The 27,953-nt window shown below is 48.8% G+C and overlaps 2 protein-coding genes and 1 pseudogene across 4 annotated transcripts in view; 1 reads left to right on the top strand and 2 right to left on the bottom strand.

Moving 5' to 3' along the window:
* Nucleotides 1–6,271, top strand: part of PARP12 (poly(ADP-ribose) polymerase family member 12) — a 43,926-nt gene extending 37,655 nt beyond the window's left edge. For all 3 annotated transcript variants that reach the window (XM_055421361.2, XM_088834691.1, XM_088834692.1), the window contains exons 9-12: nucleotides 1,043–1,118; nucleotides 2,863–2,993; nucleotides 3,841–3,992; nucleotides 5,147–6,271. In XM_055421361.2, coding sequence (XP_055277336.2) covers nucleotides 1,043–1,118; nucleotides 2,863–2,993; nucleotides 3,841–3,992; nucleotides 5,147–5,472 — 685 coding nt within the window. In that variant the 3' untranslated portion in view covers nucleotides 5,473–6,271. The remainder of the gene's footprint in view (nucleotides 1–1,042; nucleotides 1,119–2,862; nucleotides 2,994–3,840; nucleotides 3,993–5,146) is intronic.
* A 2,131-nt stretch (nucleotides 6,272–8,402) lies between these two features.
* LOC148778401 (small ribosomal subunit protein eS27 pseudogene) lies at nucleotides 8,403–9,175 on the bottom strand (annotated as a pseudogene).
* A 787-nt stretch (nucleotides 9,176–9,962) lies between these two features.
* The window catches only part of TBXAS1 (thromboxane A synthase 1), a 172,321-nt gene continuing 154,330 nt past the window's right edge, over nucleotides 9,963–27,953 (bottom strand). The window contains exons 10-13 of the mRNA XM_055421360.2: nucleotides 18,642–18,733; nucleotides 13,940–14,077; nucleotides 12,012–12,174; nucleotides 9,963–10,265 (exon numbers count right to left, since the gene is read on the bottom strand). Coding sequence (XP_055277335.2) covers nucleotides 10,191–10,265; nucleotides 12,012–12,174; nucleotides 13,940–14,077; nucleotides 18,642–18,733 — 468 coding nt within the window. The 3' untranslated portion in view covers nucleotides 9,963–10,190. The remainder of the gene's footprint in view (nucleotides 10,266–12,011; nucleotides 12,175–13,939; nucleotides 14,078–18,641; nucleotides 18,734–27,953) is intronic.

The following is a 27,953-nucleotide window of genomic DNA, read 5'->3' as shown; positions in this document are numbered from 1 at the left end:
CTTCTGAAACTGACTAGGAATGATTTGGAGTTAGTTTCACAGTCCTTATTTGTAAACCCTTTGGTCTACATGTTTTTTAGAACTCAGTTTTTATTTCATTTTTAAAAAGAGCATGTGCTGCTTTTATCATGTGACACATGCTAATATTTTTTGCAGTCACTTCAAGAAGGGAAGAGAGAGAGCCTCGTAGCAGTTCAGGTCAAATTTCTACTGCCAAGTGAATTTTGACATCAGTTTTATGTTTTAAAAAAATGTTTTTAAACATTACATATGTTTATGTAAACATACATAGTTCTGCCAACTATACATCATTGAAGCTGAGTTTTTTAAAACTTAATTTGTTTTTTATTAGAGTATAGTTGATTTATAGTGTTATGTTAGTTTCACTGAGGCTGTTTTTTTTAAAAATTATTTATTTAGTTAATTTTAGCTGTGCTTGGTCTTCTTTGCTGTGTGGGCTTTCTCTCTTTGTAGCAAGCTGGGGCTACTCTGTGCGCAGGATCCCTCATTGTAATGGCTTCTCATGTGGAGTGCAGGCTCTTGGACCCAAACGCTTCAGTAGTTGAGGTGTGTGGGGTCATTAGTTGTGGGACACAGGCTTCATTGTTCCATGGCATGTGGAATCTTCTTGGACTGGCAGTCAAACCAGTGTCCCCTGCATTGCAAGGCAGACTCTCAACTGCACCACCAGGGAAGCCCTGAGGCTGTTTTTAATGAAAGTTTCAAGGCTCTTTGAATTTTATAAAATTATGGGGAGGGTTTATGTGTGTGGCTTTAGTCATAATGCTCTCTCCCTTATGTGGCAGAGTTAGGGTGTAGGTGAGAAACAGATCCCTTTTGCCCGATTGGTTTTGACCACACAGGCCAAGATGGACGTGCTGTCCTGTGGTGGAGAGCGTGTTTATGTGCTTTCTTGCCTCCTCCCTGACTTTACAGATGATACGCTGAGACTCAAGACTGATGGCCTAGGCTGCTGGAGGCACCTCTGAGAGGCCTACTTATGTCTAAGAACAGACTAAGTGTTTTTCTTTACATTTTGTAGCAGTGTCAATTCTCAAGGCCTAAAGAACATTCCTGACCATTGGGATCGCTCGGCCCTGCCAGACACTGGCTTTAAGGTATGAGACTGGCACTGCCCTAGGCTGGGAGGAGGGTGTTCTTAGACACAGTTAAGTGTGAGCAGACTGTGCTGTGTCCTCTGCCGCTGAGAGGTGAGTCCTAAGTTTGGTGTCTTTCAGATCTTGGGGCTTATTTACAGCTAAATGACTACTCAGGAGGTGGCTGTGGCCTGAGGGGAGAAGGATGTATGGTGGAGGAGGAAGATGAACTGGAAATTTTCTAGGAAGGGCATAAATAAGCTGCTTAGCCGATAAAAGTTTTACTAAGAAGAAAAAAGGGAAAGAAGCCAGGAGAGGGTTCAGTGTGATGAGGGCCATCTAAAAGAGTTGCAGTTGGGAGGAGGATACTGGGAACTTACTGGAAGATGAGAGAATGAAAACTCTGTTTAGCAGCTTGCAGTGGGCGCTGTGCTGAGTTGGGTAGAGAGCTCAGGCCGGAGTCTGATGACGCCAGGTGTATGTGGAGCTTCTGGCCTCTGACCCTGCAAGCATTGTACAGACTGGCTTTTCCAACTTGACAGCCCCTGCCTGGGAGACACACAAAGCACACCCAGACACCAGCAGCCCCGGTAGGATGTTGGAGGGCTAGGTGACTGCAGATGCAGTACTTGGCCATCAGGGACCAGGCAGCTGTATTTCAGGGATCAAGGAAGGCCTCACTGGGTCCATACCTGGTGATGGCTGGTGCTTACACAGGAGAGGGTGGGGAGGAACCCAAGACAGGACATGGAGTGTCTCGGGTGGAGGGCACTCATAGGTGTGCGGGCACAGGAGAGGGAAGTCAGGCCCTGCTGTGGAGCACCCTGGTCAGGAGGCTGAGCTGAAGGCTGTGACAGGTGCGGGAGTCCTTGTCGGGCTCTGGGCTGGGAGGGCAGGCTTGAGGGAGAGGGCATGGTGGCCTCCAGAGAGACAGGAGCAGGGAATCCAGAGTCAGATTGTAGGTTGCAGAAAGCCATGGATGTTCACACAGAGCCCTGATAATTCAGGGTCTGTGGGGGATGAGGTGATTATTATAAGGCTGCACTTGGTGGGGGAAAGGATGATGCAGAGAGAATCCCCAGTGATCCCCAGCCTCGTGGACCTGGAAACAGGCAATATTTTTGGGGTCCAGACAGCAGGAGCAGGGATTTGTGCGTTGTCCCTCTGTGTGACAATCAGGGGCCTCTGCGGGCTTGTCAAGAGTGCTTTCCTAGAGCCAGATGCTAGGGGAGGGGCGGGCTCCTCTGGGAGGGAGGGGCGCCCCTGGTCTCACTGAGCTCCTGAGCTGCTGTGTGCCTTCCACCAGCCTGGCCTCTCCCTCAGCACGCGTCGTGCGTGGCCTCATGCAGCATCGCTGCCTGTGGCAGGGTTTGCCCCTTCTCTGCCAGATGTGTGTGTTCCACACTGGTGTGTGGCACGAGCTCTGGGTCTCATAGACCCTGTAGTTGGCCCTGAGTGAGGTCAGGAGGAGAGCAGGGACCGTGCTTGAACTCCCGAGGTGGTACTGATGTAGCAATGCCTGCCTGTCCTTCAGGCCAGCTGGCTTCGCCAGGGAATGGAGGGAGGTGACCACAAATTGCACCCATCCGAGCCTGGAGAGATTGCCCCGTGGAGTTAAGGGGAGCGAGGAAAATGCTCCCCTTTACTCTGAGACACAGAAAGATGTCTGTGTTTGCTTGTGGTTCTGGAGTTCCATGAGCAGCCTTGGGAAGAGAGCTATATTCTACACTTTGACGATAAGAGTAAAAATGTTTGCCTGTTACAGAGGATCACCGTCCCTTCGTCCTCAGAAGAGTTTCAGAAGGTCTGGAGCCTCTTCACCTGTACGATGCCTCTCTACTCCATTCAGAAGATTGAACGGGTCCAGAACCCTGCCCTCTGGGAAGTCTACCAGTGGTGTGTCCAGGGCTCGCTCTTGGTGGGCTGGTCCCTTGTTCCCTCAGAGAGCTGCTTCCCAGACATGCTGGTGCAGCAGCGACAATCTGCCACAGCAGCTGCTGCTTGCCCCAGGCCGCAGGGATCAGGAGCTGCGTCCCTCTCTGTCTGCCGCCTCATCTGTACAACTCAGTGCCAGCATGTCCCTCCAGAGACAGGGCAGAGTAGGGGGTGGGTGCTGTGGCTTCCCCAGGGACAGAGCCAGCTCCTGCACTAGACACTCTGCCTCTATGGAGATAACAGGGGAGGGTCCATAGCAGTCACCCCTCACCCTGGGGAATGTAAAGCTATTGTCCTGGCAGCCAGAGGGCAGGGGCCTCCTTTTTGTGCCCAAGGACTGGCATGTCCATGTGGGAAGGAAATCCACAACAGGTCCCCGTGATGGGCCTGGGGTCCTGCTCCCCTTTCTCCACAAGAGGCTGGAGTAGGGTCATCTGAACTCCGTCCTGGTGATGAGATCAGGGAACTTAAAGGAGAGGGAGGAGGATGTCCTCGCTGTCCAGCATCTTCCAGCTCCCTTGGCTAGGCTCCAGGCGGGAGCAGGATACTGGGAAGAAGCAGCCTGCCTTCTAAGGGCTCGTCCGTCTGCTTTGGGGGTTCAAGGAGCCATGGAGCCCAGGAGGGAGGGCTTCCCTCTGCTCTCACCCAGGTCTTGCTCTCAGCTTTCCAGGCTCCTGGCCCGTGACTGGAGTCTCATGGCTCCTGGTCTTATGACACGTCTAACAAGACATGTTTTCTTGGGTTGGGCAGCCTGTGTTTGGTGGCAAGTGCCCTCTGCCTCCAGCACATGTTCCCTTCATGATTCTAGGCAAAAAGAGCAGATGCAGAAGAGAAACGGTGGGAAGACGGTGGACGAAAGGCAGCTGTTCCATGGCACCAGCACTGGTTTTGTCGACGCCATCTGCCAGCAGAACTTTGACTGGCGGGTCAGTGGTCTCCACGGTACTTCCTACGGCAAGGGTAAGCACCCCTGCTGGCAGAATCCTCTTGGCCTCACTGTCCAGGACCCAGCAACCACCTTAAAAGAAATTGACAGAGTGCGTGGGGGGAACCAGCATGAGTTTCACCAGTAGTTCAGACTCAGGAAGGACGGGCCGGGATGTGGGGGACCCAGCTGTCAGCACCTGACTCTCCCTCCCTGCTGTGTGGAGCCCCAGGCCTGACCCCCTGCTTAGGCTCGGGTTTGGCTTCCCTGGGGGATGGGCCTGCATCCCTGTGAGGGAGTGTGGAGAGGAGATGGAGCCGCCTTCCCAGTCCCAAGTCAGGTCCCCACCTGTCCACGCTGTTACCTTAGAGTAAAAATCTGAACACTCAGGTAAATATGTCATCCTTGCTATAATGTGTTACCTGGTTTTGTCTCTTAGTTATTTTTAAACCTTATTTGAAAATAATTTCTAACTCACAGGAAAGGTGCAAGAATAATATTTAAAAAACCCTCCCACGTAAATTTTACCAGTTCATCAGCTTTAACACTTCACATTGGCTTTATCACCCGTCTCTTATTTCTGAACCATTTGGGAGTAGGTGGCATGTATCATACGACTTTACCCTTAAACACCTCCTGAGAACAGGAGCATTCTCCTCTTCTCTTCAGTGGTTGCTAAATTGAGAGAACCTCGTAGTCAGCAGCTTCTCTGCCAGGTCTGTCTGTTAGCTTCAGTCTGACGGCTGTGGGGTCAGGGTGCATGGGAGCCGGTGGTAGGTTGTAATTCTGAATGTGCAGGCAGCAGCTTCCAGCTCAGATTCTCATCCATGAATCTATGTATCGGTAGGTGGCGGATGCCTGCAGCATGTTCTGTGAGTGGGGTCTTAGTCTTTTTCCACACTAATCCTACGAAGTTGGGCCACAGCCCCATTTTATGGCTCAGGAAGCTGACATTCTAGGGGAGGGGGTCAGTAGTGAGGGGCCCAGAGACCTTTAGAGTTGGAGTGACAGATCTTACTTGAAAGGAGTTTTCCATCTCAGAGTTTCATGACCCCTCTGAAGCCCTTCATGAGGAAGAAGCTGGAAAAACGGGAGCGGAGGGAGGGTAGAGGCTGTAGGTCTTGGCCTGTTGGCAGGAAGTGGGCATGCCTTTTCTGGCCACAGGCTAATAACCCTGGTGTCCTTGCAGGGAGCTACTTTGCCCGGGACGCTGCGTACTCCCACCACTACAGCAAAACCGACACCAACACCCACACCATGTTCTTGGCTCGGGTGCTGGTAGGCGAGTTCATCCGGGGCAGCACCGCCTATGTCCGCCCCCCTCTCAAGGAGGCCCAAGGCAACATCCTGTACGACAGCTGCGTGAACAGCATGTCCAAACCGTCCATCTTCGTGATCTTCGAGAAGCACCAGGCCTACCCAGAGTACATCATCCAGTACACCGCCTCCACCAAGCCCCCAGCCGCCACCCCCACCCTCTTCTCTTTGGCTTCTTTCTTCAGCGGCCGGCCTTGAGCACCCCGATGGTTTTATGCCGTTCTGGCTTATCTTACTTGAAATAGCTGTTTAGGGAAAGTTTTTTTTTTTTTTTAAACAACAAAACATTTAATGAACTGTTCATTTAACATTGACTTTGTGATGAAGTTACGAAGATTCTTAATCTCTGGCAGGTGATAATATTTTCACTTTTAAATCACTTTTGAACTCGCCAGTAATGATGGTAGGCAAATCCATTATTGCTTTTTACTCAGGTGTTAAAGTTTTATTTTTTACTCTTTGTTGACTTTGCTGCAGATTGGCATCAGACACAGAGTTTCCAGACATTATTTTATGGATTGATTTTAATTTGCAACAATTTCTGTCTCTTCAGTGGTTTGACATTTCAGGGTCTTTGTGGCACCTGGATTTGTTTTTATCAGAATGACACAGTAGCCATTGGTACAAGAAGTCCTGGGCTGTGGGCCTGGCAGGGCACAGTCATTGTGTCTGTTGTGGTGTATCTAATCCGGGCAGCATTTCTGCTGCTTCTCCTGGGCTTCTGGCCTTGAAATTGGCCCATGTTAGACTAGTGGCTAGACCAGTTGTTAGGCCAGTGACTACTGTGTAGTGTATTGAGTTTCCCTGTTGGTTTCCCTTAGTCATGGCAGGTTATAGGAATGAGTGGCTCCCCCAGGACCTGGCCTGGCCTGTGAATGCCTGTCCCTGCCTCTGCACAGAACACCCTCTGAATAAGGCTTTTATGTCCCCATCAGATCTGAACACCTGTGCTGCAGTGTCACAGCAGAGTCTTGGAATAAAAAAAATACTTATCTGACATGGGTGACAGCTGCGGCTCATTCTTCAGTGTCTGTTTATTGAGCGCCTGCAGAGTAAGTCACTTTTCTGGGTGTCAGGATAAAACAGAGCCCCCTGTTTCTGGCCTCGAGGAGGGCTGTGCATGGTTTTATCATGAAGGTGATGAAGCTGAAGCTTCACAGCCCCTCATTTACTGGGGCTCCTTCTACAGCCCTCAGGGGGAACCACTGCTACCTGGCTGCATGATCATACATTTTAGTTAAATTTGAAAGTTACATATATGTTTCTTTTTCTTTCCCTTAACTCAGATTTCAAGCCCCACAAAACCCAGATCCACTATTGTGCACTATGTTCTGGACATGGAGTGGGTGGTGTGTTCTGTGTCTCCTCCACAGTGGTTGGTAGGGTCTCTGACTGGGGGTGAACAGGCTGGAAGGATGGCTCCACTTCTTGAGGCCCTCCACCCTCTCCTGGTGCCCGCTGGCCTCAGTTCAGTCCTCAGCAAGGTGTCTTCCCTTCCCCTGAACCCTTCCTTTCCATCCCCCAGCCTCCTGATACGGTGTGTCCAGTTTCCACACGATGCCTCTGCCTGCGGTTCTCAGATCTGAGACTGCTTGAAGCTGAGTGGTGGGAATCAGCAGGAGTGGCTTCATTGGGGGTATGGGTGAGAAGAACAGCAGGAGGTGATCAAATGCTCCAGAAAAGTCAGGTGAACTGTGGAGTCTGCCAAGGCCTCTACCCTTGCTGACCTTTGAGAAAGCACATTGCCACCTATATGGACTGGACATTGAGGAAAGGGCTGGGGTCCATGAAGCTGGATTGTGGGTGGGAGTGGAGGGAAGCTGTTCCTATGGGCATGGGAGGGGAGTGGGCATTGTGATGGGAAGAAGTCAAAAAGACCTCTCAGAATTCCCATGCAGAGAGGTAGTGGGATGCAGAGCATGCATATGTGTGTGTGTGTGTGAGAGAGATTGACAACAAATAGTCATAAGGCTGGCCTCTTATATTCTAAGAGGCCAGACAGAGAAGCGGACTCTGCAGGGGGGGCGCTTTGGGGGAAGCATGGGGTACTAGGGGCAGAAGGCAGGGAGAAAAAACAGCAGAAGCCGCAATCACAGCGGTGGACACGGGGAGGCTCTCCTGCAACAGCCTGCACTTCCTACTGGAGGGTTAGCCTCGGTACCACATCCTTGCAGTCCTGCTCTGTTACCTATGCAACATCAGCCCTGTGATGCTGCTTGGATGTTGCGTAGAGGAGGGGGCTGTGATGTAGGTCAGCATCCTCATTTTATACATGAGGAAATGGCACAGAGGTGAAAAGACCACACGGCTGCTGGCGACAGATCTGAGATTCAGTTTGCAAGTTGTTTGTTACATTTGAACTTCTCAGCAACACAATAATTACTTTTAATAAATTCAGCTCTATATTTTGATTCTTTGATCAAAATAATGGTAGGATGGGGACCTCCCTGGTGGTACAGTGGTTACGAATCTGCTTGCCAACGCAGGGGACACACGTTTGATCGCTGATCCAGGAAGATCACACATGCCTCTGAGCAACTAAGCCTGCATGTCATAATTACTGAGCCTGTGCTCTGCAACAAGAGAAGTCACTGCAATGAGAAGCCCATGTGCTGCAATGAAGAGTAACTGCCGACTCACTGCAACTAAAGAAAGCCCACAGCACACACAGCAGCAAAGACCTAGCATAGCCAGAAACAGAAAATTATAATGCTCTTTTTAAAATTTTGGAGTATAGTTGCAGAGGAGCCAGAGATCAAATTGCCAACATCTGTTAGATCACAGAAAAAGCAAGGGAGTTCCAGAAAACCATCTACTTCTGCTTCATTGACTATGCTAAAGCCTTTGACTGTGTGGATCACAACAAACTGGATAATTCTTAAAGAGATGGGAATACCAGACCATTTTACCTGCCTCCCAAGAAACCTGTATGCAGGTCGGGAAGCAACAGAACATGGAACAACAGACTGGTTCCAAATTGGGAAAGGAGTATGTCAAGGCTATATATTGTTACCCTGCTTATTTAATTTGTATGCAGAGTACATCATGTGAAATGCTGGGCTGGATGAATCACAAGCTGGAATCAAGATTGACGGGAGAAATACCAATAACCTCAGATGTGCAGATGACACACTCTTATGGCAGAAAGCAAAGAAGAATTAAAGAGCCTCTTGATGAAGGTGAAAGAAGAGTGAAAAAGCTGGCTTAAAACCCAACATTAAAAAAATCTAAGATCATGGCATCTGGTCCCATCACTTCATGGCAAATAGATGGGGAAAAATGGAAAGAAACAGTGGCAGACTTTATTTTTGGGGGTTCCAAAATCACTGCAGATGGTGACTGCAGCCATGAAATTTAAGATGTTTGCTCCTTGAAAGAAAAGCTATGACAAACCTAGACAGCATATTAAAAAGCAGAGACATTACTTTGCCAACAAAGGTCTGTATAGTCAAAGCTATGGTTTTTCTAGTAGTCATGTATGGATGTGAGAGTTGGACCATAAAGAAAGCTAAGCACTGAAGAGTTGATGCTTTTTTTTTAATCCAAAATGCGTTTACTGGGATGGTTTCCCATTCATCTTCATAGAGGGTACTTTTAGTGCTGCTTCCGTCTGAAAGAACATCCTTCTGTAAGCCTTGCTTTTCCTCCTGTAGGCTGGCAGAGCACAGTAGAGCAGCCAACACACAAAACTACTGTTTGTGCATGGCTAAAGACGGTGGTGATTTTATAGCATCCTGGGCATTTTACATCCATGAAATAGGAATTGGGGCTCTGCACCAGGCACTTCTTCTTGTGTTTCCTCTTCTCTTCTGGAGAGGGATGAAGAAGATCCTTTGCGAGAGGCATATTCTCGTGAGGAGATCGTCACCGCCGGCAAGGCAGAATTGATGCTTTTGAACTGTGATGTTGGAGAAGACTCTTGAGAGTCCCTTGGACTGCAAGGAGATCCAAACAGTCCATCCTAAAGGAAATCAGTCCTGAATATTCATTGGAAGGACTGATGCTGAAGCTCCAGTACTTTGGCCACCTGATGCAAAGAGCTGACTCATTGGAAAAGACCTTCATGCTGGGAAAGATTGAAGACAGGAGAAGAAGGGGACGACAGAGGGTGAGATGGTTGGATGGCATCACTGACTCAATGGACATGAGTTTGAGCAAGCTCCAGGAGATGGTGAAGGACAGGGAAGCCTGGTGTGCTTCAGTCCATGGGGTCGCAAAGAATCAGACACGACTGAGCGGCTGATCAGCAACAGTAGTTGCTTTACAATGTTGTGTTAGTTTCTACTGTACAGCAAAATTACTCAGCTATATATATACATATAACCTCTCCCTTTTGAACTTCTTCCCATGCAGCTCACCACAGAGCATTAAGATAGGATGTTCTGTAAGAGGAAAAGTACATTTTGGCCTCTATCACTTTTCTGTGCATTGAAACTTAGAATGTTGGTAGTACTCTACCTAGAAAAATCAAAGCATAATAAAGCTTTTGAACCATTTTAAAAGTTGAGCTTCTGGTGAACATTATTCTCTTAAACATCACAATGCACCAGACACTGAAAAGACCCCCATACTTGGGCCATCAGGACCACTTGAGCATCTGTGTGTCCCCTACCCTATAGATGCCTTCCATCCTGAGGCCAGAATTTCTCTCAAAACCCCAAGTTCTCAATCATTTTGTCCAAACTATGTTTTAACTCCTTTAGCGCCAGTCCTTTATTGAGAGGGGGATCTGTTTTTCAAACACCTTTAGCAAAGTCAAAACTAAGTGCAACACACATTTATTAATCATTTAGGAAATGTTACATAAATGGCCACTTTTATATTCATAGACCAGGCACACTTTCGACTGCCTCAGTGATGTTTTAACAAAAATCCACATTTCCACACGAGGATTTTCTTTGGATGAGAGGGTGGTGTCAGCGGGAGACGATTCTGATATAGATGCCATTTTTTGGACCCAGAGCAGATTTGGATTCTAGCTGCAGTGGTACCTAAAGTAGAGGAAATCAAGATATCTGTCAGAATTAACCATATTGACAAGAAAGTTCCCTGGGAATGGGCCTGAGGCAGGTTGTGGGAATTGGGCTGAGGGAGGGCAGGGCTGAGAGTGAGCCAAGTGGCCTCCGCATGGTGACTCTGAGGCTGTAGAGTCATGTCTTGGACCTGATTTTGGACAGGAACTCACCCCTTTCTTATGTTAATAACGTCCCCCAGAGGAAAGTGAAAGTTGCTCAGTCGTGTCTGACTCATTGCAACCCCACAGACTGTAGCCTGCCAGGCTCCTCTGTCCATGGAATTTTCCAGGTCAGAAAACTGGAGTCGGTAGCCATTTCTTTCTTCAGGGGATCTTCCCAACCTAGGGATTGAACCTAGGTATCTCACATTGCAGTGAATTCTTTACCAACTGAGCTGCCAGGGAGGTCCCAAAATACTGGAGTGGGTAGCCTGTACTTCCTCAGGGAATTTTCCTGACCTAGGGATCAAACCGGGGTCTCCTCAATTGCAGGTGGATTCTTTACCAGCTGAACTACCAGGGAATCTGGCAGAGGAGGGGTTCCCCAGTTATCCTTGTAACAAGCCTGCTTGTAAGGTGGGAGCAGAGCACTGCAGATAAAAAAATACAGGTTCAGAGAGGCCACCCGACATGCCCAAGGGCACAGAGTGCAAAGTGGTGAATGAAACCCCAGACCTTCCTCATCTCTCATCTCTCACCCTGGGGCCTAGCCAGAAACAGTAGGATCCCGTGTCCCTTTGTCAGGGGCTTGGGGAGAGCTCCCTGCTGAAAGTCCACTGCCATTCAGAAGGCTTTCCTTATGTCCAACTTAGATCGATGGTGGGATGGACATTAGGAAGAAAAGCCACAGAATTACTCAAGAAGTAGTGTTCTTGCCTGGAGAATCCCAGGGACGGGGGAGCCTGGTGGGCTGCCGTCTATGGGGTCGCACAGAGTCGGACACGACTGAAGTGACTTAGCAGCAGCAGCAGCAGGGTATCCTCTACAGCTCTGTGTGAAAGGACTGCTCAGTGGCTACCATGGAACCTCCAAGGAGAGAAGTGCCACCAGGCCTTAGTGCTGGGGGCAGGCAGGCTTTCTGATCTATGTGTTTGAATCCTTATGGAAGACCAGTTATAGGCTCAAGAAACAAGACGATCTAGACTTGTCCTATCCCCTGTGGCAGCCACTAGTGAAAGTGGGTACTGGCTGCTTCCCTTTCTGGAATGCCATCACTACCCCTTCCGCACCCCGAGTCTAATCCCATCCTCCGAATCCAAATTGGTGTTCCCTCAGACCCCAAAGTGGCCCCTGAGAAGTCCTGCTCACAGGGCGTCTGCCATTCCTAGCCCCACCCCAGGTGCCAGTTCCTCCAGGAAGCCCTCCCTGATGACTTTGCCAGCCACAGCAGAGTGCATTGAAACAGGATTTCAAAAAAAGTAGCGGTCTGTGGCTGGCAAAGTCATCAGGGAGGGCTTCCTGGAGGAACTGGCACCTGGGGTGGGGCTAGGAATGGGAGACGCCCTGTGAGCAGGACTTCTCAGGGGCCACTTTGGGGTCTGAGGGAACACCAATTTGGATTCGGAGGATGGGATTAGACTCGGGGTGCGGAAGGGGTAGTGATGGCATTCCGGAAAGGGAAGCGGCCTGAGCAGGCAGGAGGTGCGGTGGGTGGGAGGCTCTTGGAGTGGGAAGTTGGGGCGCGGTGGGTACCCTTGCGCACGGAGCAGCGGGCGGGGCTCACCTGCGTCTCGGGACAGGCTTCAAACCGGAACTTGCGCAGGACGTGGAGCAGCGTCAGCTTGAGCTCCAGGAGCCCCAGCCGCACCCCGAGGCAGCTCCGGGGGCCCGCCCCGAACGGCAGGTATGTGTAGGGCCGCCGGCACTGCTGCGCCTCGGCCGTGAACCTGCAGGGCGGCACGGTCAAGGTGGGCGCGGAACACCGCCACCTACACAGGGCTTCTCGCTCCTCCTACCAGGCAGGTGGGGCCTCAACCCTCCACACCCTGCGTCCCGCGCCCTGCACCCCAGGGTCTGCAGGGTCGTTTTCTGCTGGACCCGTCAGTCCCCATGGCTCCGGAGCAGGTGGCCACCGTTCCACACGCTTCAGTCCGGGCTCTCCTCCTCCTTCCTGCCAAGCCCTCCATGCACTGTTGAATTCAAAGAATCACCGGGAACAACTTTGCCCTCTCTGCCTCTCCTCATGAATTCACTGCGTGATTAATGTGCCCTCAGACTCACTAGAATCCGGGATGAAAGTCTCCAAGAAACCACAGCTCTAGTTTCACGTATAGGTCCAGTTTCCCCAGCAGCCAGAGGGGAACCCTGGCCGGCCGGCATCCACTTCCTAAGCAGAGTCCCTGGGCACCAGCCCCCTTTGACAGCATTGTCCTACCAGTTTGTCTCTTGATGCCATGATGGGAGCTGTCTCCCTCCCACATTTGCCTTTCTGGTTCAAGAATGCAACTTAAACCTCTGGGAGTGGCAGTATTTGACTCACTGGAAGCTCTTCTTCAGCTCCAAATGACAACATTTGTCACACGTGTTCCATGACAGTAACGCTAGGTGACAACCACTATTTTGTAATAGTGGCCAGCACACTTATTACTGCATCTGGGCCTCATGGGCCCAAGAAGCCCTTGACCCACTTTTCATGTTAAGGCACTTTTTGTTTTCAAGTGGAGTCACTCAGTCATGTCCAACTCCTTGCAACCCCATGGACTGTAGCCTGCCAGGTTCCTTTGTCCATGGGATTCTCCAGGCAAGGATATTGGAGTGGATTGACATTTCCTTCGCCAGGGGATCTTCCTGACCCAGGGATCGAACTCGGGTCTCCTGCACCGCATGCGGGACTCTTTACTGCCTGAACCACCAGGGAAGCCCTTTTTGTTTCAAGGCCATTTGTTTTCAAAGGTGATACTATAAACCCTGCAGCTGCTGTTTCTGTGTCTGGATCTCTACCGTAATTCCAGGAGCTGCTAAGCAGCACAGTGTTGCTTATCTCGGTCCCACTGCCCATGGTTTCCCAGGGACCGGGGTTGTAGAGTCGGGGCTGCATTAACAGGAAGATGGAGCCACTAACGGTGGAAACAGAGCTGCCAGCTGGCCAGCCCCCCACTTGCCAGATCAACCAGGAAGCGGCATGCATCCACGATCATGAGGAGGAAGCGCGGATGCCTTCTCAGACATTTTAAATTGGGAGTCTGGAAATGAAATTTAGACAATGGACCAAATCCATGCAGGGGACAGAAGTGGGCATTCAAATCTACTATGTTAGCATAGCCGGACTTCATGAATTCCTGAAGAAATTTTTCATACTCTTGTTTTGGAACAGGCATTTATTTTTTAAAAAGGAAGTGATAGCCTGCTAAATCTTAATGCGTTTCTGAAAGGTGTTCTGTTTCTTGGTGTGAGCAAACAGCGGACACCCATCTGAAAGTGCCTTGTTACTTGCACGCAGTGCTCTGGAAATGGCTAAACCTCTGGATTGTGTTTTGATCTCTTCAAAAATGGTACACTTAGTTCCTTTAGAAATTATGCCTCAAAAACTTCTCTCTGATTGCCGCGGCTTTTGACTTTGGGGGCACTTCACTAAATCTATGTCTCCTGGCAGCTACCTCCAATCCTCACACTCACTTCCCCACCAGCCCTTTTAGAAAGGGCAGTACTCACCTCTCAGGGTCGAAGTGCTCGGGGTTCGGCCAGTGTTCGGGGTCATAGTGCAGAGCGCCCACGGCCGCCTCCAGCACGGCGCCCGCTGGGATGCGCTGGCCCAGCACCTCGCAGTCCTGTGCTGCCACCCTCGTGAACCTGAGGGGACACACGGGTCACCCCCGCCTTGAGGCAGAGCAGAGACGAGATGGAGAGCCTGGGGGCGGCCGTGCTGGGGCCCAGGTCTGCAGTGTGGGAGGGGGCTGGCGGATGGGAGGTCCAGCCTTCTTCCTGGGATGACCCGGACAGGGACCAATCCTCACCCCAACCCCACCCCCGCTTTGGCTATTAACCCTACGTTGCTCTGGACCTTGGGGTCTCTAGGTTCATCCATCCCTTCCTTCAGCCTGAAGAACCTGTCTTATGCCTGGTGTTGTGGTGCACGAGAGCCTTGATATTGGAAGCCGTGCAGGGATTGTCCCCCGGCCACCATGCCTTCTTCTTCCCATTCCTGTCGGGGGCCACACCCTTGCTTTACCATAGGAAATTAGGGTTTGCACATCTGTTTCCCTTCATTGTCTGTGTGGCTATGGAGAACTTCTACTAGAGAGGAAAGCATCTTGATCAGATTGTTTCTTTTACCAAATGACAGCGGCTTAATACCATTTACATCTTATTTGAAAAGGCGAGATCATATGTGTCTGCCTATGAACATAATGTTTACAGAAGAATACCTAAACTTCTACCATGACCTCTCGTAAGGGATGGCGCTGGGGCGGAGGATGGTGGGGGACCAGGGGGGCCGACTTTTTCTTTGGATCCTTCTTTATTTCTTGGTTCTTTTTTTAAGTATAACCAATTTTATTTTGGTAATATGAATAATTACTTTAAAAATTAAAAATAATTTATGCTGGCTTTTACTTCAGGTTGCAGAACTAGGTTTCCCTAAATATCTCAGAGGAGATAAAGTTATTACACAAATCACTGTTGTACCCCGTTCCTGCTTATAAAAGAAATTAAGAGTAACTCATGGCTCCCTGCTGCATTTGTCACTGTTATGAGCCTTCACTATATCAGGAACATGAAAGGTCAGGACTGTGAGACTCCCATTCAGAGCCTAAGCAACAAATGCAATTATCGTGTGCTCGGAACTGGTTACAAAACACTTGCTCTAATCAGAGCAGACGGGGGCTCCGATGTGTACACCCTCAGTCCTGGGGAAGCAGATAAGGGTATACCCCAACCTCCTTCCTTTTCAGTTACCAGAAATAGCTTGGATCTAGAGGCAAGACCCCCTAAAAGCCAGAAAACGGGGCCTTCCCTTCTGTACATCATCCGGCCTCCTATCTGACTAGATGAGGTCGCATTTTTTGTTTGTTTGTTCAGTTGCTAGTCATGTTCAACTCTGTGACCCCCAAGAACTGCAGCACACCAGGCTTCCCTGTCCTTTCCTGTCTCCCGGAGTTTGCTCAAACTCATGTCCATTGAGTCGGTGATGCCATCCAACCATCTCGTTCTCTGTTGTCCCCTTCTTCTCCTTCCCTCAATCTTTCCCAGCATCAGGGTCTTTTCCAATGAGTCGACTCTTTGCATCAGGTGGCCAAAATATTGGTGCTGCATATCAGGCCAGAATCTGCTGAATTATACTGCATAAATTCCTAGATCGACATGAATAATTCTTCAAAGAGAATTGTTACGTTTTCCACAAAGGCAATTTTGAGGGTCTATTTTTTAGGAATAAGGGTACCAGTCAAATGTGTCAGTCCTTGGAAAAAGTCAAGTGTTTTTCTGAGATGAAAATAATACAGTAAAATAAAATTAAAAAGCAAAATTCTATGTTCACCCCCAAATCCTATGCCTGGGCTAAAGCAAATGGGCCTCTTGTCTGCCTCTCTCACCTCTGTTGTTTGATGACACAAGTCAACAGACTGATCGGATTTAAACCCCCAGTGGAGTAGGCCCGGAGGAAGGGAGACGGTGGCTTGCCTGAGACTGGAGCCAGACTGGGTGGAGGCCATTCAACCCAAATGCTTCTTGCTCTTCGTACCTCACATGACACCCTGCCTGCAGGGGTACTGTGTTTCCACGTCTGCTATCTCACTGATCCTCCTAACACTTCCAGAGTAGGCAGAGCAGGTATCGTGTGCCCTCTAAAGGCACAGGAAACAGAAGCACAGGACAGCCTGGAACTTACCCAGGATCACACAGTAAACTTGGCAGGACCGAGACGGTCTTGACTTTCCATCCAGACTGGCTCTGTCCTTAGGGGAGCCTGGATCTATTTTTATATATATATATAGTGGGAATTTTAACAAATCCATCTAGATACTCTGGGTTCTGTCCTGCCCTCAGGTGAGATCGCAGCATCCTGGTTCCCCAGAACAATGCCTTCACTGACTTCCTTTTACACTTTGCTGCTTATAAAGGATTAGGAGGAGAATTGCCTGCAGAATTTTAGTGCGGAAGAGACTGTGGACTTTGTCGCTTAACATGTAATCTATGCAAGGTCTCATGTGATGAATGCTTGATTGACTTTAGATCTAGGAAATGATGTGTCTTTGATCAGTTTCTACACTTTCCTCCCAGTAGAGAATAGGATGGTTCAACTCAACCAGTTTTTCTCTCTCCTGGGAGCCTCAGCCACCAAGCCTGACCCCAGTTGTCACCATCTCTGGCGTCCTGTCAAGGATTCTTTCCTCTGAACAGTCTTTGATATGTTATATCATTGAATGTCTTATTTTGAATTTCATGTGTATAGCAGCCGCCCACAGTTCCCTTGGAAGGAAGTTGGTATAAATCATTAAAAAACAAAAAATAGACTGGATGACAGTTTGCTCTGAGGCTCCCAAGGAAGTCAGGTAAGGCCTGTGAAATCAAGTATTTTTTTTTTGGCCACACAGCATGCAGAATGTTAGTTCCCCAACAAGGGATTGAACCTGTGCCCCCTGCAGTGGAATCAGAATCATAACCACTGGACCACCAGGGAAGTCCCAGGATCAGGTCTTAATACTGGTGTCAGGAGAGCAATGAGGTGAGCCCTTGCGTTCCTGTCTGCTCCTGGACCACGAGACTGAAACCATGTGTGCTTGACAAGGATGTGATTTGACTCACACCCTGGGAATTCTCTCTTGGCTCTGGGTCTAAATATTGTTTTGGACAATATATAGAATCACAGTTGCTAGGATATTTTCAGTTTGGAATATAATTTTGAGATACCTTCACATCATCCACATTTTCTCTTTTTAAAATGGCAAAAGTTACCTCCATATGGTTTATGTGGTACAATGCTTCCTAGAGATGCAGAGTAGAATTTATAAGTTACATGCTTTGGGTTGCCTCTGTTCCTAGAGCCTGAGCTCTGGCAACGTTTCACACTCTGAGGGTCTGGAGACCCAAGTTAAGACCCTGTGCTCCATGGGCCGCCTCTGAAACCAAGGGTAGTCCTTCGTTAGATCCATTCAGCTTGCCTTCATTGATGGAGCTTGATTTAATTGTTGCTACACAACAACCTGCACGTACTGTAAGGACCAGGCAGCTTCAACAGTAAGATGTTGCCCAAGTTGTTTTTTTTCAGGAACTTGGAGACAGCTGTGTCTAGTTGGAGCTTGAGCTGGTTAAGACTGGTTAACACCGCTGACGCTCCAACTGGGCATGAGCAAGTGGCTTCTTGCTGACCTTTTGACCTCAGAGGGCTTAAAACTATCTTCTGTTTTGACGCTAAGGCCGCCATATTCTGAACTTGCTTCCCATGGAGACACCTATAGCTTCCTTGCACTTGCTTAGAACTACAATTGCCTCACCTTTTTCTCATTTCCAATGGTTACCTTTCCCCAGACTCCTCAGCTGCCGCTTTATCCCATGAATACCTGAGCTGCTTGACGTGGGGGAGGCGGCTTGGAGATGTGTTCTGTCTCCTCACTTGGCTGCCTTGTGAACGAGTCTGTTCTCTGCTGCAAATCTCAACATCTCAGTGCTTCGCTTACTGTGCTTGGGGCGAATGAGCGTGGAATTTGGTAGCATCTCATTTAGGGGGAATTTGAAAGAAGAAGAAGACCTGATTCCTGCTCTCAAGGCATTTACAGGTTGGTGTGGCTGGATGCATGTTGGTGAAATGTTGCAGAGCAGTTGGAAAGTGTCCAAAAATGTAATATGAAGTAGAGTCAGTGTGCAGAGTGCTGTGGCCGGGAGAGAGCCAGTGGGGAACAGGTGAGGCTGGCTGCGTCAGACCTCCTGGAGCGCTAAGTCCTAGGTTGGGAGCTCTGAGGATGGGGTGGGGTGTGGATCATTGGAGAGAATGAAGGGGCATCCCAGGCCTTGGATGATCCCCCTCTGGACTGTCAACTCCAAAGGCAGATGCTTTATCTGTTTGGCTGATTTCCCAGCGCGTGGCATAAAGTAGATGCTTAATAAGTAGCTGGTGAAGGAATGAATGAACAGGCCAGGGAAAGAGCAAAAGGCATCTGAGGCTAGGAGGCCGAAGAGATTGGCTTGGGTTGGGGAGGAAGGTCGTGTTAAGAAAACGGCACTGACGCTTTGAAAGGATAGTTAACATGTAGGAATATAGGCCGGACATTTACTGCTATGGTGACCGTATGTCAGGCATGGTGTCCAGTGCCCCCCAGAGATAACCCCCAATACTCAGACTGTCCCCTCCAGAAGCTTGGGTCCAGCATTCTTCACAATACAGGTGGTGACAGACCGAAGACCTGGGGTGCAGAATTACCTGAAAGCCGGTGGGTACATCCTCAAGGTCTCTTTAATCACCATGTCCAAGTAGGGCAGATCTTCCTGGAGGCTGCAGTACTCAGGGGCCGGCTGATGGAGGGGTGGTGATAAAGGAGGAACGTTGAGTTAGATCGAGTCACATAGCTTTCAGTCTTTCCCACTAACTTTAGAGCCCAGCTTCAAGGCTCACAAACGCTTACATGGAAACCCCACAAGATCAAACATGACCCCATCCAAATGGCATTAGATTAGCACTCTGCAGAACAGTCTACATATTCTATTACACTGGTTTCACGGTGCTGCGTGTTACTGACGACCAGCAGGCCTGGGACTGCGGGGCCTCTGGGTGTCAGACGTGTGTTATAAAGCAACGGCGGTGGCTGCCCTGCTAGCGATTATTGAGAGCGGATGGTGTGGCAGACTACGTACTATACACACTCCCTTATGATAATAGAAATTTTTTCATATCAAGATATAGGGAAGTCACTCTGGCTTTATACATGAGTTCACGTGAATTTTACGCTAACTAAAGTAGCTCCTTTGTGGCCTGTCAAACATACACTGTACAACTGCTTTGATTATTAAAGAAACCAGCACATTGACCAGGAGTAAAGAATGTCTGTGTTAAAAATAAAGATTAAATGCCTTTCTTCCTGGGAAGCCAATGCTGGTTCTCCTTTGATGATAAGACTCCCTTCCCAGGTGCCAAGGCCATGTTGACTTGCTATGTATGCGCTGGTCTTTTTTTTTTTTTGAAACCTTGAAGAAATGTAACCCTGACTTGTTTAATGTTCTTTGTTCTGATGAGACATAAAACTGGGTTGAAAACCCTACTTCTCCAGAGCAGTTTCTCAAAGTAATCTGGGAAGCGGGCTTCTGGATTAGTTTGGCTCAAATAAAACTCTTTTCTATTCTTATTAGTGATCATTTATTATTTTTGTCGACACTTGTCCTCCAGCAAATCTCAGGGAGGTTGCCACAGGGTAGTAATGGGCACATCATAAAGTTAAAAGACAAATAGTAAAATAGCAAAACAAAAACCTGCTGCATCTAGAAAGGATCAATGGTAACAAAAACTTGAAAAGAAAAATAGCACTAAGTCATGTCCAACTCTTGCGACCTATGGACTGTAGCCTGCCGGGCTCCTCTGTCCTTAGGATTTTCCAAGCCAGAATATGGGAGTGGGTTGCTATTTCCTTCTCCAGGTGATCTTCCCAACCCAGGAATCAAACCCAGGTCTCCAGCATTGCCGGCAGATTCTTTACCAACTGAGCTATGCAGGAAGCCCAAAAACTCCAAGAGCTACAATAAATCAGTAAGAAAAGAAACTCATCAGAAAAGTGGCTAAGAGAAATGAAGAGGCAACATGTATGAGTTGCCTTGATTAAAAATACAAATTGATAGCATGAGGTTCGGTTTTCACTCATCAGGTTATAAAAAGCTGAAAAATATTGATTAGGGAAAAGGTGTGGAGAAGCACAACTCCAGCACCCAGTGTTGGGGAGCCCTAACATCCCCTGGATGACTTCCATGGGGTGACACTGTCACTCTCTGCCATCACCCCATTATGCGAGGAAGGGGTGATAGTGAATTGGTGGGATGTTGAGAAGCTAGTGTGGGCACCCCTGTGGGTGGGATGAGTTAGTGCAGGGTTATCGAAGTTTGTTAGCTGCTCTGCTAATTGGAGGATATTCCACCCCCCACCATTTCTCCTGTCCTGTCTGTCCACTCCCTACAGCACTTGAGTGAAGTTACGTGCTTGATGACAGTCTCATTTTTTAAATCAGTTGTGGACATGCTCAGTAGCTAAGCTGTGTCCGACTCAGGTCAGACTCTTTGTGACCCCATGGACTGTAGCCAACCAGGCTCCTCTATCCATGGGAATACTGGAGTGGGTTACCGTTTCCTCCTCCAGGGGATCTTCCTGACACAGGGATAAAACCCACATATCCCATGCCTTCTGCATTGGCAGGTGGGTTCTTTACCACTAATGCCACCTGGGAAGTCATAAATCAGTTAATGATGTTCAAAGAGAAGTCCTCAATTTGGGAGAACTTTTCTTCTCTTTGGCTCGCTTCTGTCTTCTCCTCTCAGGACAGCAGGGGGCAGCATTTGGGGCAAGTCCATTCTGTAGGCCCCATTTTACCCCTGGGAGCTGCTCACAAGCCTGCAGTGGCCGCCTTGTGTGGGATCTGAACCAGTGATTATAAGAGAGAACTCCCAGGATCAGCAACATCAGGGTTGCCTTAGAAACACCTGTCCTTGGGCAGCATCACGCACCAGGACAGAACAGAAACTCTAAGGTAGGGCCAATAGGCTGTCCCCAGGAGGGAGAGAACCACGCTGGCAGGAGCAAATGCATAGGTCTGGGTGGGAGGAGGTGCTTAGTGTGTGAGGGGCAGATAGGCAGAGGGGAGAGTGATGGGCCAGAACACATGGAGTTCTGAAGCCCATGGTAAAAACCTTAGCTAATCTAATCTGTTAGAGTATAGCTGTTCAATATAAGGTAGCCATTAGTGCATAAAATACTGCTGAATGAAAAATGTCCCTGGTGGCTGAGATGGTAAAGAATCTGTCTGCAACAAGGGAGACTTGAGTTGGATCCCTGGGTCAGGAAGATCCCCTGGAGAAGAGAATAGCAACCGACTCCAGTATTCTTGCCTGGAGAATTCCATGGATAGAAGAGCCTGGCGGGCTACAATTGACAGGATCACAAAGAGTTGGACACGACAGAGTGACTAACATACACATACACACACACAAAGTCAAGTTGCTGAAAACACGTGCAGCCTAATGTTTACAAATTTGAAAGGCAAAAATGAAAACAGTTGGCTTTCCCAACATTCTCCATCTTCATTTCTGGGAACTGTTTCTTTAGAAGGTTATCTCCTGACCCCACACTTCCACCTCCCTCCCAGGCCACCAGGGCCAGCCTGATAAACACGTGACTGGGGAGAGAGGATCTAATGCTTGGGGTTTAATGCTCTGTGGTTGCCAAGTGGAGATGATTCTTTTTTTTTTTTTTGAATTTGTCACAATACTGTTTCTGTTTTATATTTTGATATATATATATTTTTTTTTGGTGGGGGGAGGGCTGTTGAGGCATGTGGTATCTTAGCTTCCAGACCAGGGATGGAACCCATACCCCCTGCACTGGAAAGTGAAGTCTTAACCCTGGACTGCCAGGGGAGTCCCCTGTAGAGATTCTTAATCATCATATCTTTGAATTTGTGTTTAGGGAGCAGAGTCTGAGGGGATACTGGAGTGTGCACTGGGGCTTGGAGCCTCACCCATGAGGGCTCCCACCTTGGCTTCTTCCCCAGGGCGGGTTCTCAACTGTCTGTTCTCCTGCCCCTGGTGCCCTGGGCCCAGCCTGGCCACCCCTCTCTGCTTTCCCTTTGACCACCATTGCCCCCCATTCCTCAGGGGCCTAGGCTCAGGTGTGGAGAAGGTAGGCATGGGGTGATTCGCCCTGAAGCATCTTGGAGTGGGCATGGTGTTGGCCGTCCCTGCCCTGGGCAGGCAGCACTGTGGCTGTGTGTTGGCCTGGGCAAGCTCTGCCCACTCCTCGTCTAATACTGCATGTTTCCTGGCACAGAAGTTTAAGGATCTTTGGGGGGTGACAGCCTACTGTGGGTTTGGGGGCTGGATCTGGGAAGAGGGGGCCACCTAGCTCATCTTCCCTAGACCCTGCCCCGGGGTCTAGGGGTGCCATCATGTAGGTGGGCTTGGTGGCTGGAAGGTGGGCAGAGATCCCAGGCTCCTGACTCTCCCAGCTCATCCTGTGCCCCCACACTCTGGGGGAACCTGGCGCACACCCTCATCTTCCTTCCAATCTTGAGGAGTTTGGTTTGTCTTTATCTCTTCTGGCCCATGAGTCACAGAATACTAGTTATGTAATTTCAGTGGTTCTGCATGTGAGTTAACTGCTCTGATATTACCATTTAAAAGTGGCATTGCATGATCCAGAGATGAGTGGTCAAATTGACACTGATAATTTAAAATTTAGAGTTGTCTCTACTTAGACTGGTGTTAAATAGAAAATAAAAAGCATTGTGATAATTTTAGAGAGGGGAGAAGAAAGGAAGAGCCTTTCTATGTCCTGTTAATGGCACTTTCCCTTGCTTTTTTCCATTTGGCATCAGGTTGGACAAATTACATAGTCAGCCCTGCAGGCCACAGTTGATTGGCTCATGAGTGGGGCTCTGACGTGAAAGTGTCAGCCTGGACATTTGGACCTAGGCAGAGGAAAAAGAGTTTTTCTCCAGCAGCTGGAAGCTGAACACAGGTGAGTCATGATCTGTTGGTGGCCATGTATCGCTGTGTGGATTAATGAGCAGTAAACACATTTGCCATGAGAAAGAAGCGATGAATTAGATGTGTGAAGAACCAGAGGCAAAGGACAGAGTCCATTTCCTTGTGTCCTGTTTGCCATCTGCCCTGCGGGTGGCATCTCAGTACCCTTCCAGCAAGTTCTCATTTTTGACCTAACTTGGTGACAGCCGAATTCTGTTATCTGCAACGAAGGGAATCTTAACAAATGCAGACATGTAAAAAACCAGAACAGAACAGTTGTACTGTTCACCCAAATGTTGAACTATATCTCAAAAAAGAAAAGGAAATCAGATCTAGGAGTAGCATCCCTAACAAGTCCATGGTATTGGTTCCTCAAATAGAAGTGTCTGGCCGGAAGCTGTCAGCACTTGGAAGGGAACTTTTTAAGATAGGCCAAGGGTAATTTGTATTGTGAAGTCAAGTCTTCATTTGTTCTTTTCCCCAATGAGCTTTTTTTTTTAATCACTACTTAGCTTTGGGCTCAAGATGCATACCAACATCAGCGTGTTGGCCCAGCAGTTCTTGACGTGCTTGAACATTAGACGCAGCCAGGGGGCTTTTAGTATGTAAGGATGCCTGATTCCTGGCCCCTCAAGGGTTTGACTGTTGGTCCAGGGTGGGGCCTGGATGCTGGTTTTGTGCAACCAAGGGGGTGAGACCGCTGCAGACTATCTGACCTGCCCTAGTGATATTTTCTGCGTGGATGTATGGATGTGGTTGAAGGGGTGGCTCAGGTCTCAGTGTTTTAATCAAACCCAGGTGAGGCAGTCTGCACCCACCCACCCAGACTCCCTTTCACACCTTAGAACCCGATTTTCCCCCCGCTCCTGGGTTAAGTTCTTTGAGGAAAATCTGGGCCAGCATCGAGGGCAGAGGTGTCCTGAGCCAATCCGGCCAGCAGAGGGCAGCAAGCGTATGGCAAATGGGGACTCCCTGGGAGGGAACCTGCGCCTCTGCTCAAACTGAACCCAAAAGGACCTCGGCAATCTTGAATCCAAATTCTTCACAATAGAGATGAAAAATGTGAGACGATGTCTGGGATTTAAAAACCAAAAAAGAAAATGGCAGAGTAGGGGAGGGCGGGGGAACCAAAGTGGCCACCGTTGACACTTGTTGAAGATGAGTGATGGGTACACAGGGGTTCACTCAGCTATTCTTCCAACTTATATAGCTTCAAGTTTTCCTTCATAAGAAATTAAGGTAGTAGATAGAAATTTAAATAACCATAGAGCATGGAACAGCCTATGAAAGCCTGAGATGTGTGAAAGTATCGAAATGGTTGTGTTAGGCTGGCTGAGTGGGAGAGGGGCTGTTCTGGGATGTCTTGGAGGCTGGAGAACAGAGCTCTGGGCACAGAAGACAGAAGGGCCTCTGTGTAGGGCACCCGGGTCTGGGGCAGACGTGAACGAAAGGCAGCAGGCATGGATCATGGTGGGGAAAATGAAATGGAAGAGGTGGCATGTTTTTCTTTGCCATCTAGAAAAAAAAAATGGACATATTAAAAAAATGGGGGTGGGGGACTTCCCTGGTGGTCCAGTGGCTAAGACTCCACGCTCCCAATGCAGGGGTTCCAGGTTCGATCCCTGGTCAGGGGACTAGGTCCCACATGTCGCAACTAAGACCCTGGGCAGCCAAATAAATAAAAATATTTTTTAAAATGGGGGTGGGAGTAGAATTTAGTTGAAGTAAAAGAGAAAGAAAGGAAACTTTAGTCAAGGAAGTGCTTTTCCTTGGAAGAAAAGGTTGGTGAGTTCGGCCCAGATGTTTAAATAGAAGCCGAGGCCTTGCAGGCAAGAGCCTGGGGAGCTGAGGCTGAGATTTGCACCGGTCAGCCCTGGACTGTCCCCCTCAGCATGCTCAGACCCTCTGTCTGTGCTGGCAAGGGCCGAGGGGGTCTGCTTGGCCTGGAGTGTTGGGGGACTTGTAGGGAGTGGGATCTGAACAGAGTATTTCAAGCCAGGAAGCACTTCAAGCATCTGGGTTTCCAAGAGATAATGTTAAAATTGGATCCCCAAGGGAACTCACTCCCCCGAAAGCCTGTAGCACAGGCCAGGTTACCAGAATTAAGAGTTGGGAGAGCCCTTACAATCAGTCTGCCTCTCACCCCATGAGGATGCCCCTGCAGCCTCTCTGGCTGGCCTGGGCCAGGCCTCAGGGTGGTCACCACATCCTGCCAGGAGTTCTGCCCTGCGTCCATTGCCCAGCAGCCCTGGCCTTGGGCCAGTTACTAAGGCAACATCAACAGGTCCCCTGGTCTCTGAGTTCCAGGTCATGATGTTTCCCCACCCATCTCTTGAAGCAGAGCCAACGAGATGGTAAAGGTGAAAGGTCTTTGGAAACTAAGGTACCAAACAGGCAGACAGGACTTCTGTTTAAACATAATATTCAGAGGCCAGGAGCACGTTTCATCACAAGGCCCTCTGTTCTCCATGTTAAACCACCCTGGAAGAATGTGTCAAGGAGGAAAGCCATTCTGCAATCTTACAGAATCCCGTTCAGCTGGCACCAGTTCTGCAAAACAAGTAACTGTGCTCTTAGATGGGCTTCCCAGGTGGTGGTGGTGGTAAAGAACCCGCCTGCCAATGCAGGAGACGTAAGAGACATGGGTTCGATCCCTGGGTTGGGAAGATCCCCTGGAGGAGGGCATGGCAACCCACTCCAGTATGCTAGCCTGGAGAATCCCATGGACAGAGGAGCCTGGAGGGCTACAGGCCATAGCGTTGTAAAGAGTCAGACATGACTGAAGGGACTTAGCATACACGCACATACTCTTAGACGGTTGAAAATAAATATTAAATATTTGCTAACATTTAATATTGGGAGATATTGATTAAATCTTAAATATTGGGGGAAAATAGAAACAAAAAATGAATGGAATCTATGCCTTATGGTTTGCATTCTCAATCCAGAGTTCCTTCATTTTCAGAGAGATGTTTTCATCTATATTTGATTTTTCAATGGGCAATAACTGCTAATTTTATGTCTAAGTTGCTCAGTCTCTTGGTCTTTCTATCATTTGGTTTAGGGTCTGCAAACCAATATTAAATGCAGTAGCTAAATCTGATAGGTGGTACAGTAGTAGAGAATCTACCTGTCAAAGCAGGAGATGCAAGAAATGTGAGTTCAATCCCTGGGTCGAGAAGATCCCTGGAGGTGGAAATGGCAACCCATTCCAGTATTCTTGCCTGGGAAATCCCATGGACAGAGGAGCCTGGCAAGCTACAGTCCACGGGCTCACAAAGTGTCAGACACGACTGAGCACAAGCACACACAGGGAACTCTAGGGAAACTCTATTGATAAATACTTTTAAAAGTGGGAAATACTGTCCTTGTCTGTTAAGCTCACTTTGCTACATTTGGATTTTTGTGTAGCATTTTCTCTGCACGTTACACGCACACACACTGAATCATTCACACCTGCATGTGCGCCTCACTCGGTGTGTGCTGATACCATGTGGAGTAGAACGATGAAAAGAAACTTAAAATGTCGCTTTCGAAAGGACTTTTCCTGGAGGCTCAGGGATCTAATAGAAAAATTTATGTTTTCTTATTTTTCTAAAGGAAATAGAAGTGGGGGAGGCCTCAGTTTTGTTCCTCCCAAGAAGATTTTGCTAAGTGCTTACACACGTGCACCAGATTTGGTGTTGCACATAGTGGGTGGGGTCAGGTCAGCCCCCACCCACTAGAAGCTGGGACCCCAGCGTCCCATAAGATAAGGACTAGGGAGTTCAAGCCTAGGGACAGAAGGGACGACAGGGACCCGGGAAGACTCAAGGTTTCCACTTGCGCTCATTCTCCAGGGGACGTGGACCACAAGATGGAATCCTCCCAGGGAAAATGTGGCAACTCTCACTTTGCCCTTTTGCCCCCTGACCCGGAAGAAAACCCATAGTCCCCTGGCAGCCAGTCTCCAGGCAGAGTGCTGAGTCCCCAGGGCAAGGCTGAGCCCAGGCCTGGGTTCCTCATGGCCCATTTAAACTGGGGCACTGGGGTTCTTCTGGCTCAACTTTGACATCCATAGATATTCTGAGAGAGCTGTTTCAGGCCTGGAGCAAGAAGTAATGGGGGGAAAGCTGTTGGGGGTGAGGGGGGTTCTTCTACATGGTTGGCTTGCCTTCCTAATACCCAGACAGTCCTGCATATGCTAATCTAAAGAATTTGGCAGGTTTAGAAGTAGACAAGCGTCCTACCTTAGGAAAGGTAGTTAGGAGGGTGTGTGTGGCGTCTATTTATATCCACTTTAAAAGGAATGAGACAGACCCATCTCACATAAACACAGGGATTATTCCAGGTGCTCTTGTACACTGAGGCCTAGGCCATTAAGGGATTAGATGAGGAGATGTAATGAAAGACCATAAACCAGCCTGCCTGTACCCCCCCCACACACACACAGCCCGCCACCATGTCAGCCCTCCCCACAGACTGCCCCAGGTTCAGCTTTATTGATGATACTGACACTCTGCAGGAATTCTGTCTGCAGAGCTCTATTATGACAATAATAGTACTCCTCTCCTGCAGTACTCTACTGCCTTCTGAAGAATTTTTATATCCCTTACATCATTTGGTCCTCACAACTGCACTGTGAAGCAGGTAGGGCATTTTTTGTTTCCTATTTCATAGATGAAAAAAATAAAAGACTCAGAGAGGTTAGTGGCTTGTCCAAGGTCACACAGCTAGCACATGGCAGAGTGAGAACTAAACGCAGATCTTCAGCTTCCAAGGATTTTACCTTCAAGCGTTGCCACCCTCCCACTCTCCTCTCTTCCTCTTTCTCCCCTCTCCTCCTTCCTCTCTTACTTTCCTTTGTATATTTGCTGGCAAGAATAACATGCACACAGGAAGGTATTCAATATAATGCAAACAAAAGCTGCTCAGACAGTAAAGCGTCTGCCTACAATGCGGGAGACCTGGGTTCAATCCCTGGGTTGGAAAGATCCCCTGGAGAAGGCAATGGCACCCCATTCCAGTATTCTTG

The sequence above is a fragment of the Moschus berezovskii genome, chromosome 3 (genome assembly GCF_049115385.1).
Source record: "Moschus berezovskii isolate FMDL1 chromosome 3, NW_MosBer_1.0, whole genome shotgun sequence".
In the NCBI taxonomy this organism is placed as follows: Eukaryota; Metazoa; Chordata; class Mammalia; order Artiodactyla; family Moschidae; genus Moschus; species Moschus berezovskii.
Note: the sequence above shows the minus strand (reverse complement) of the source record. Positions and strands in the feature narration are given on the sequence as shown.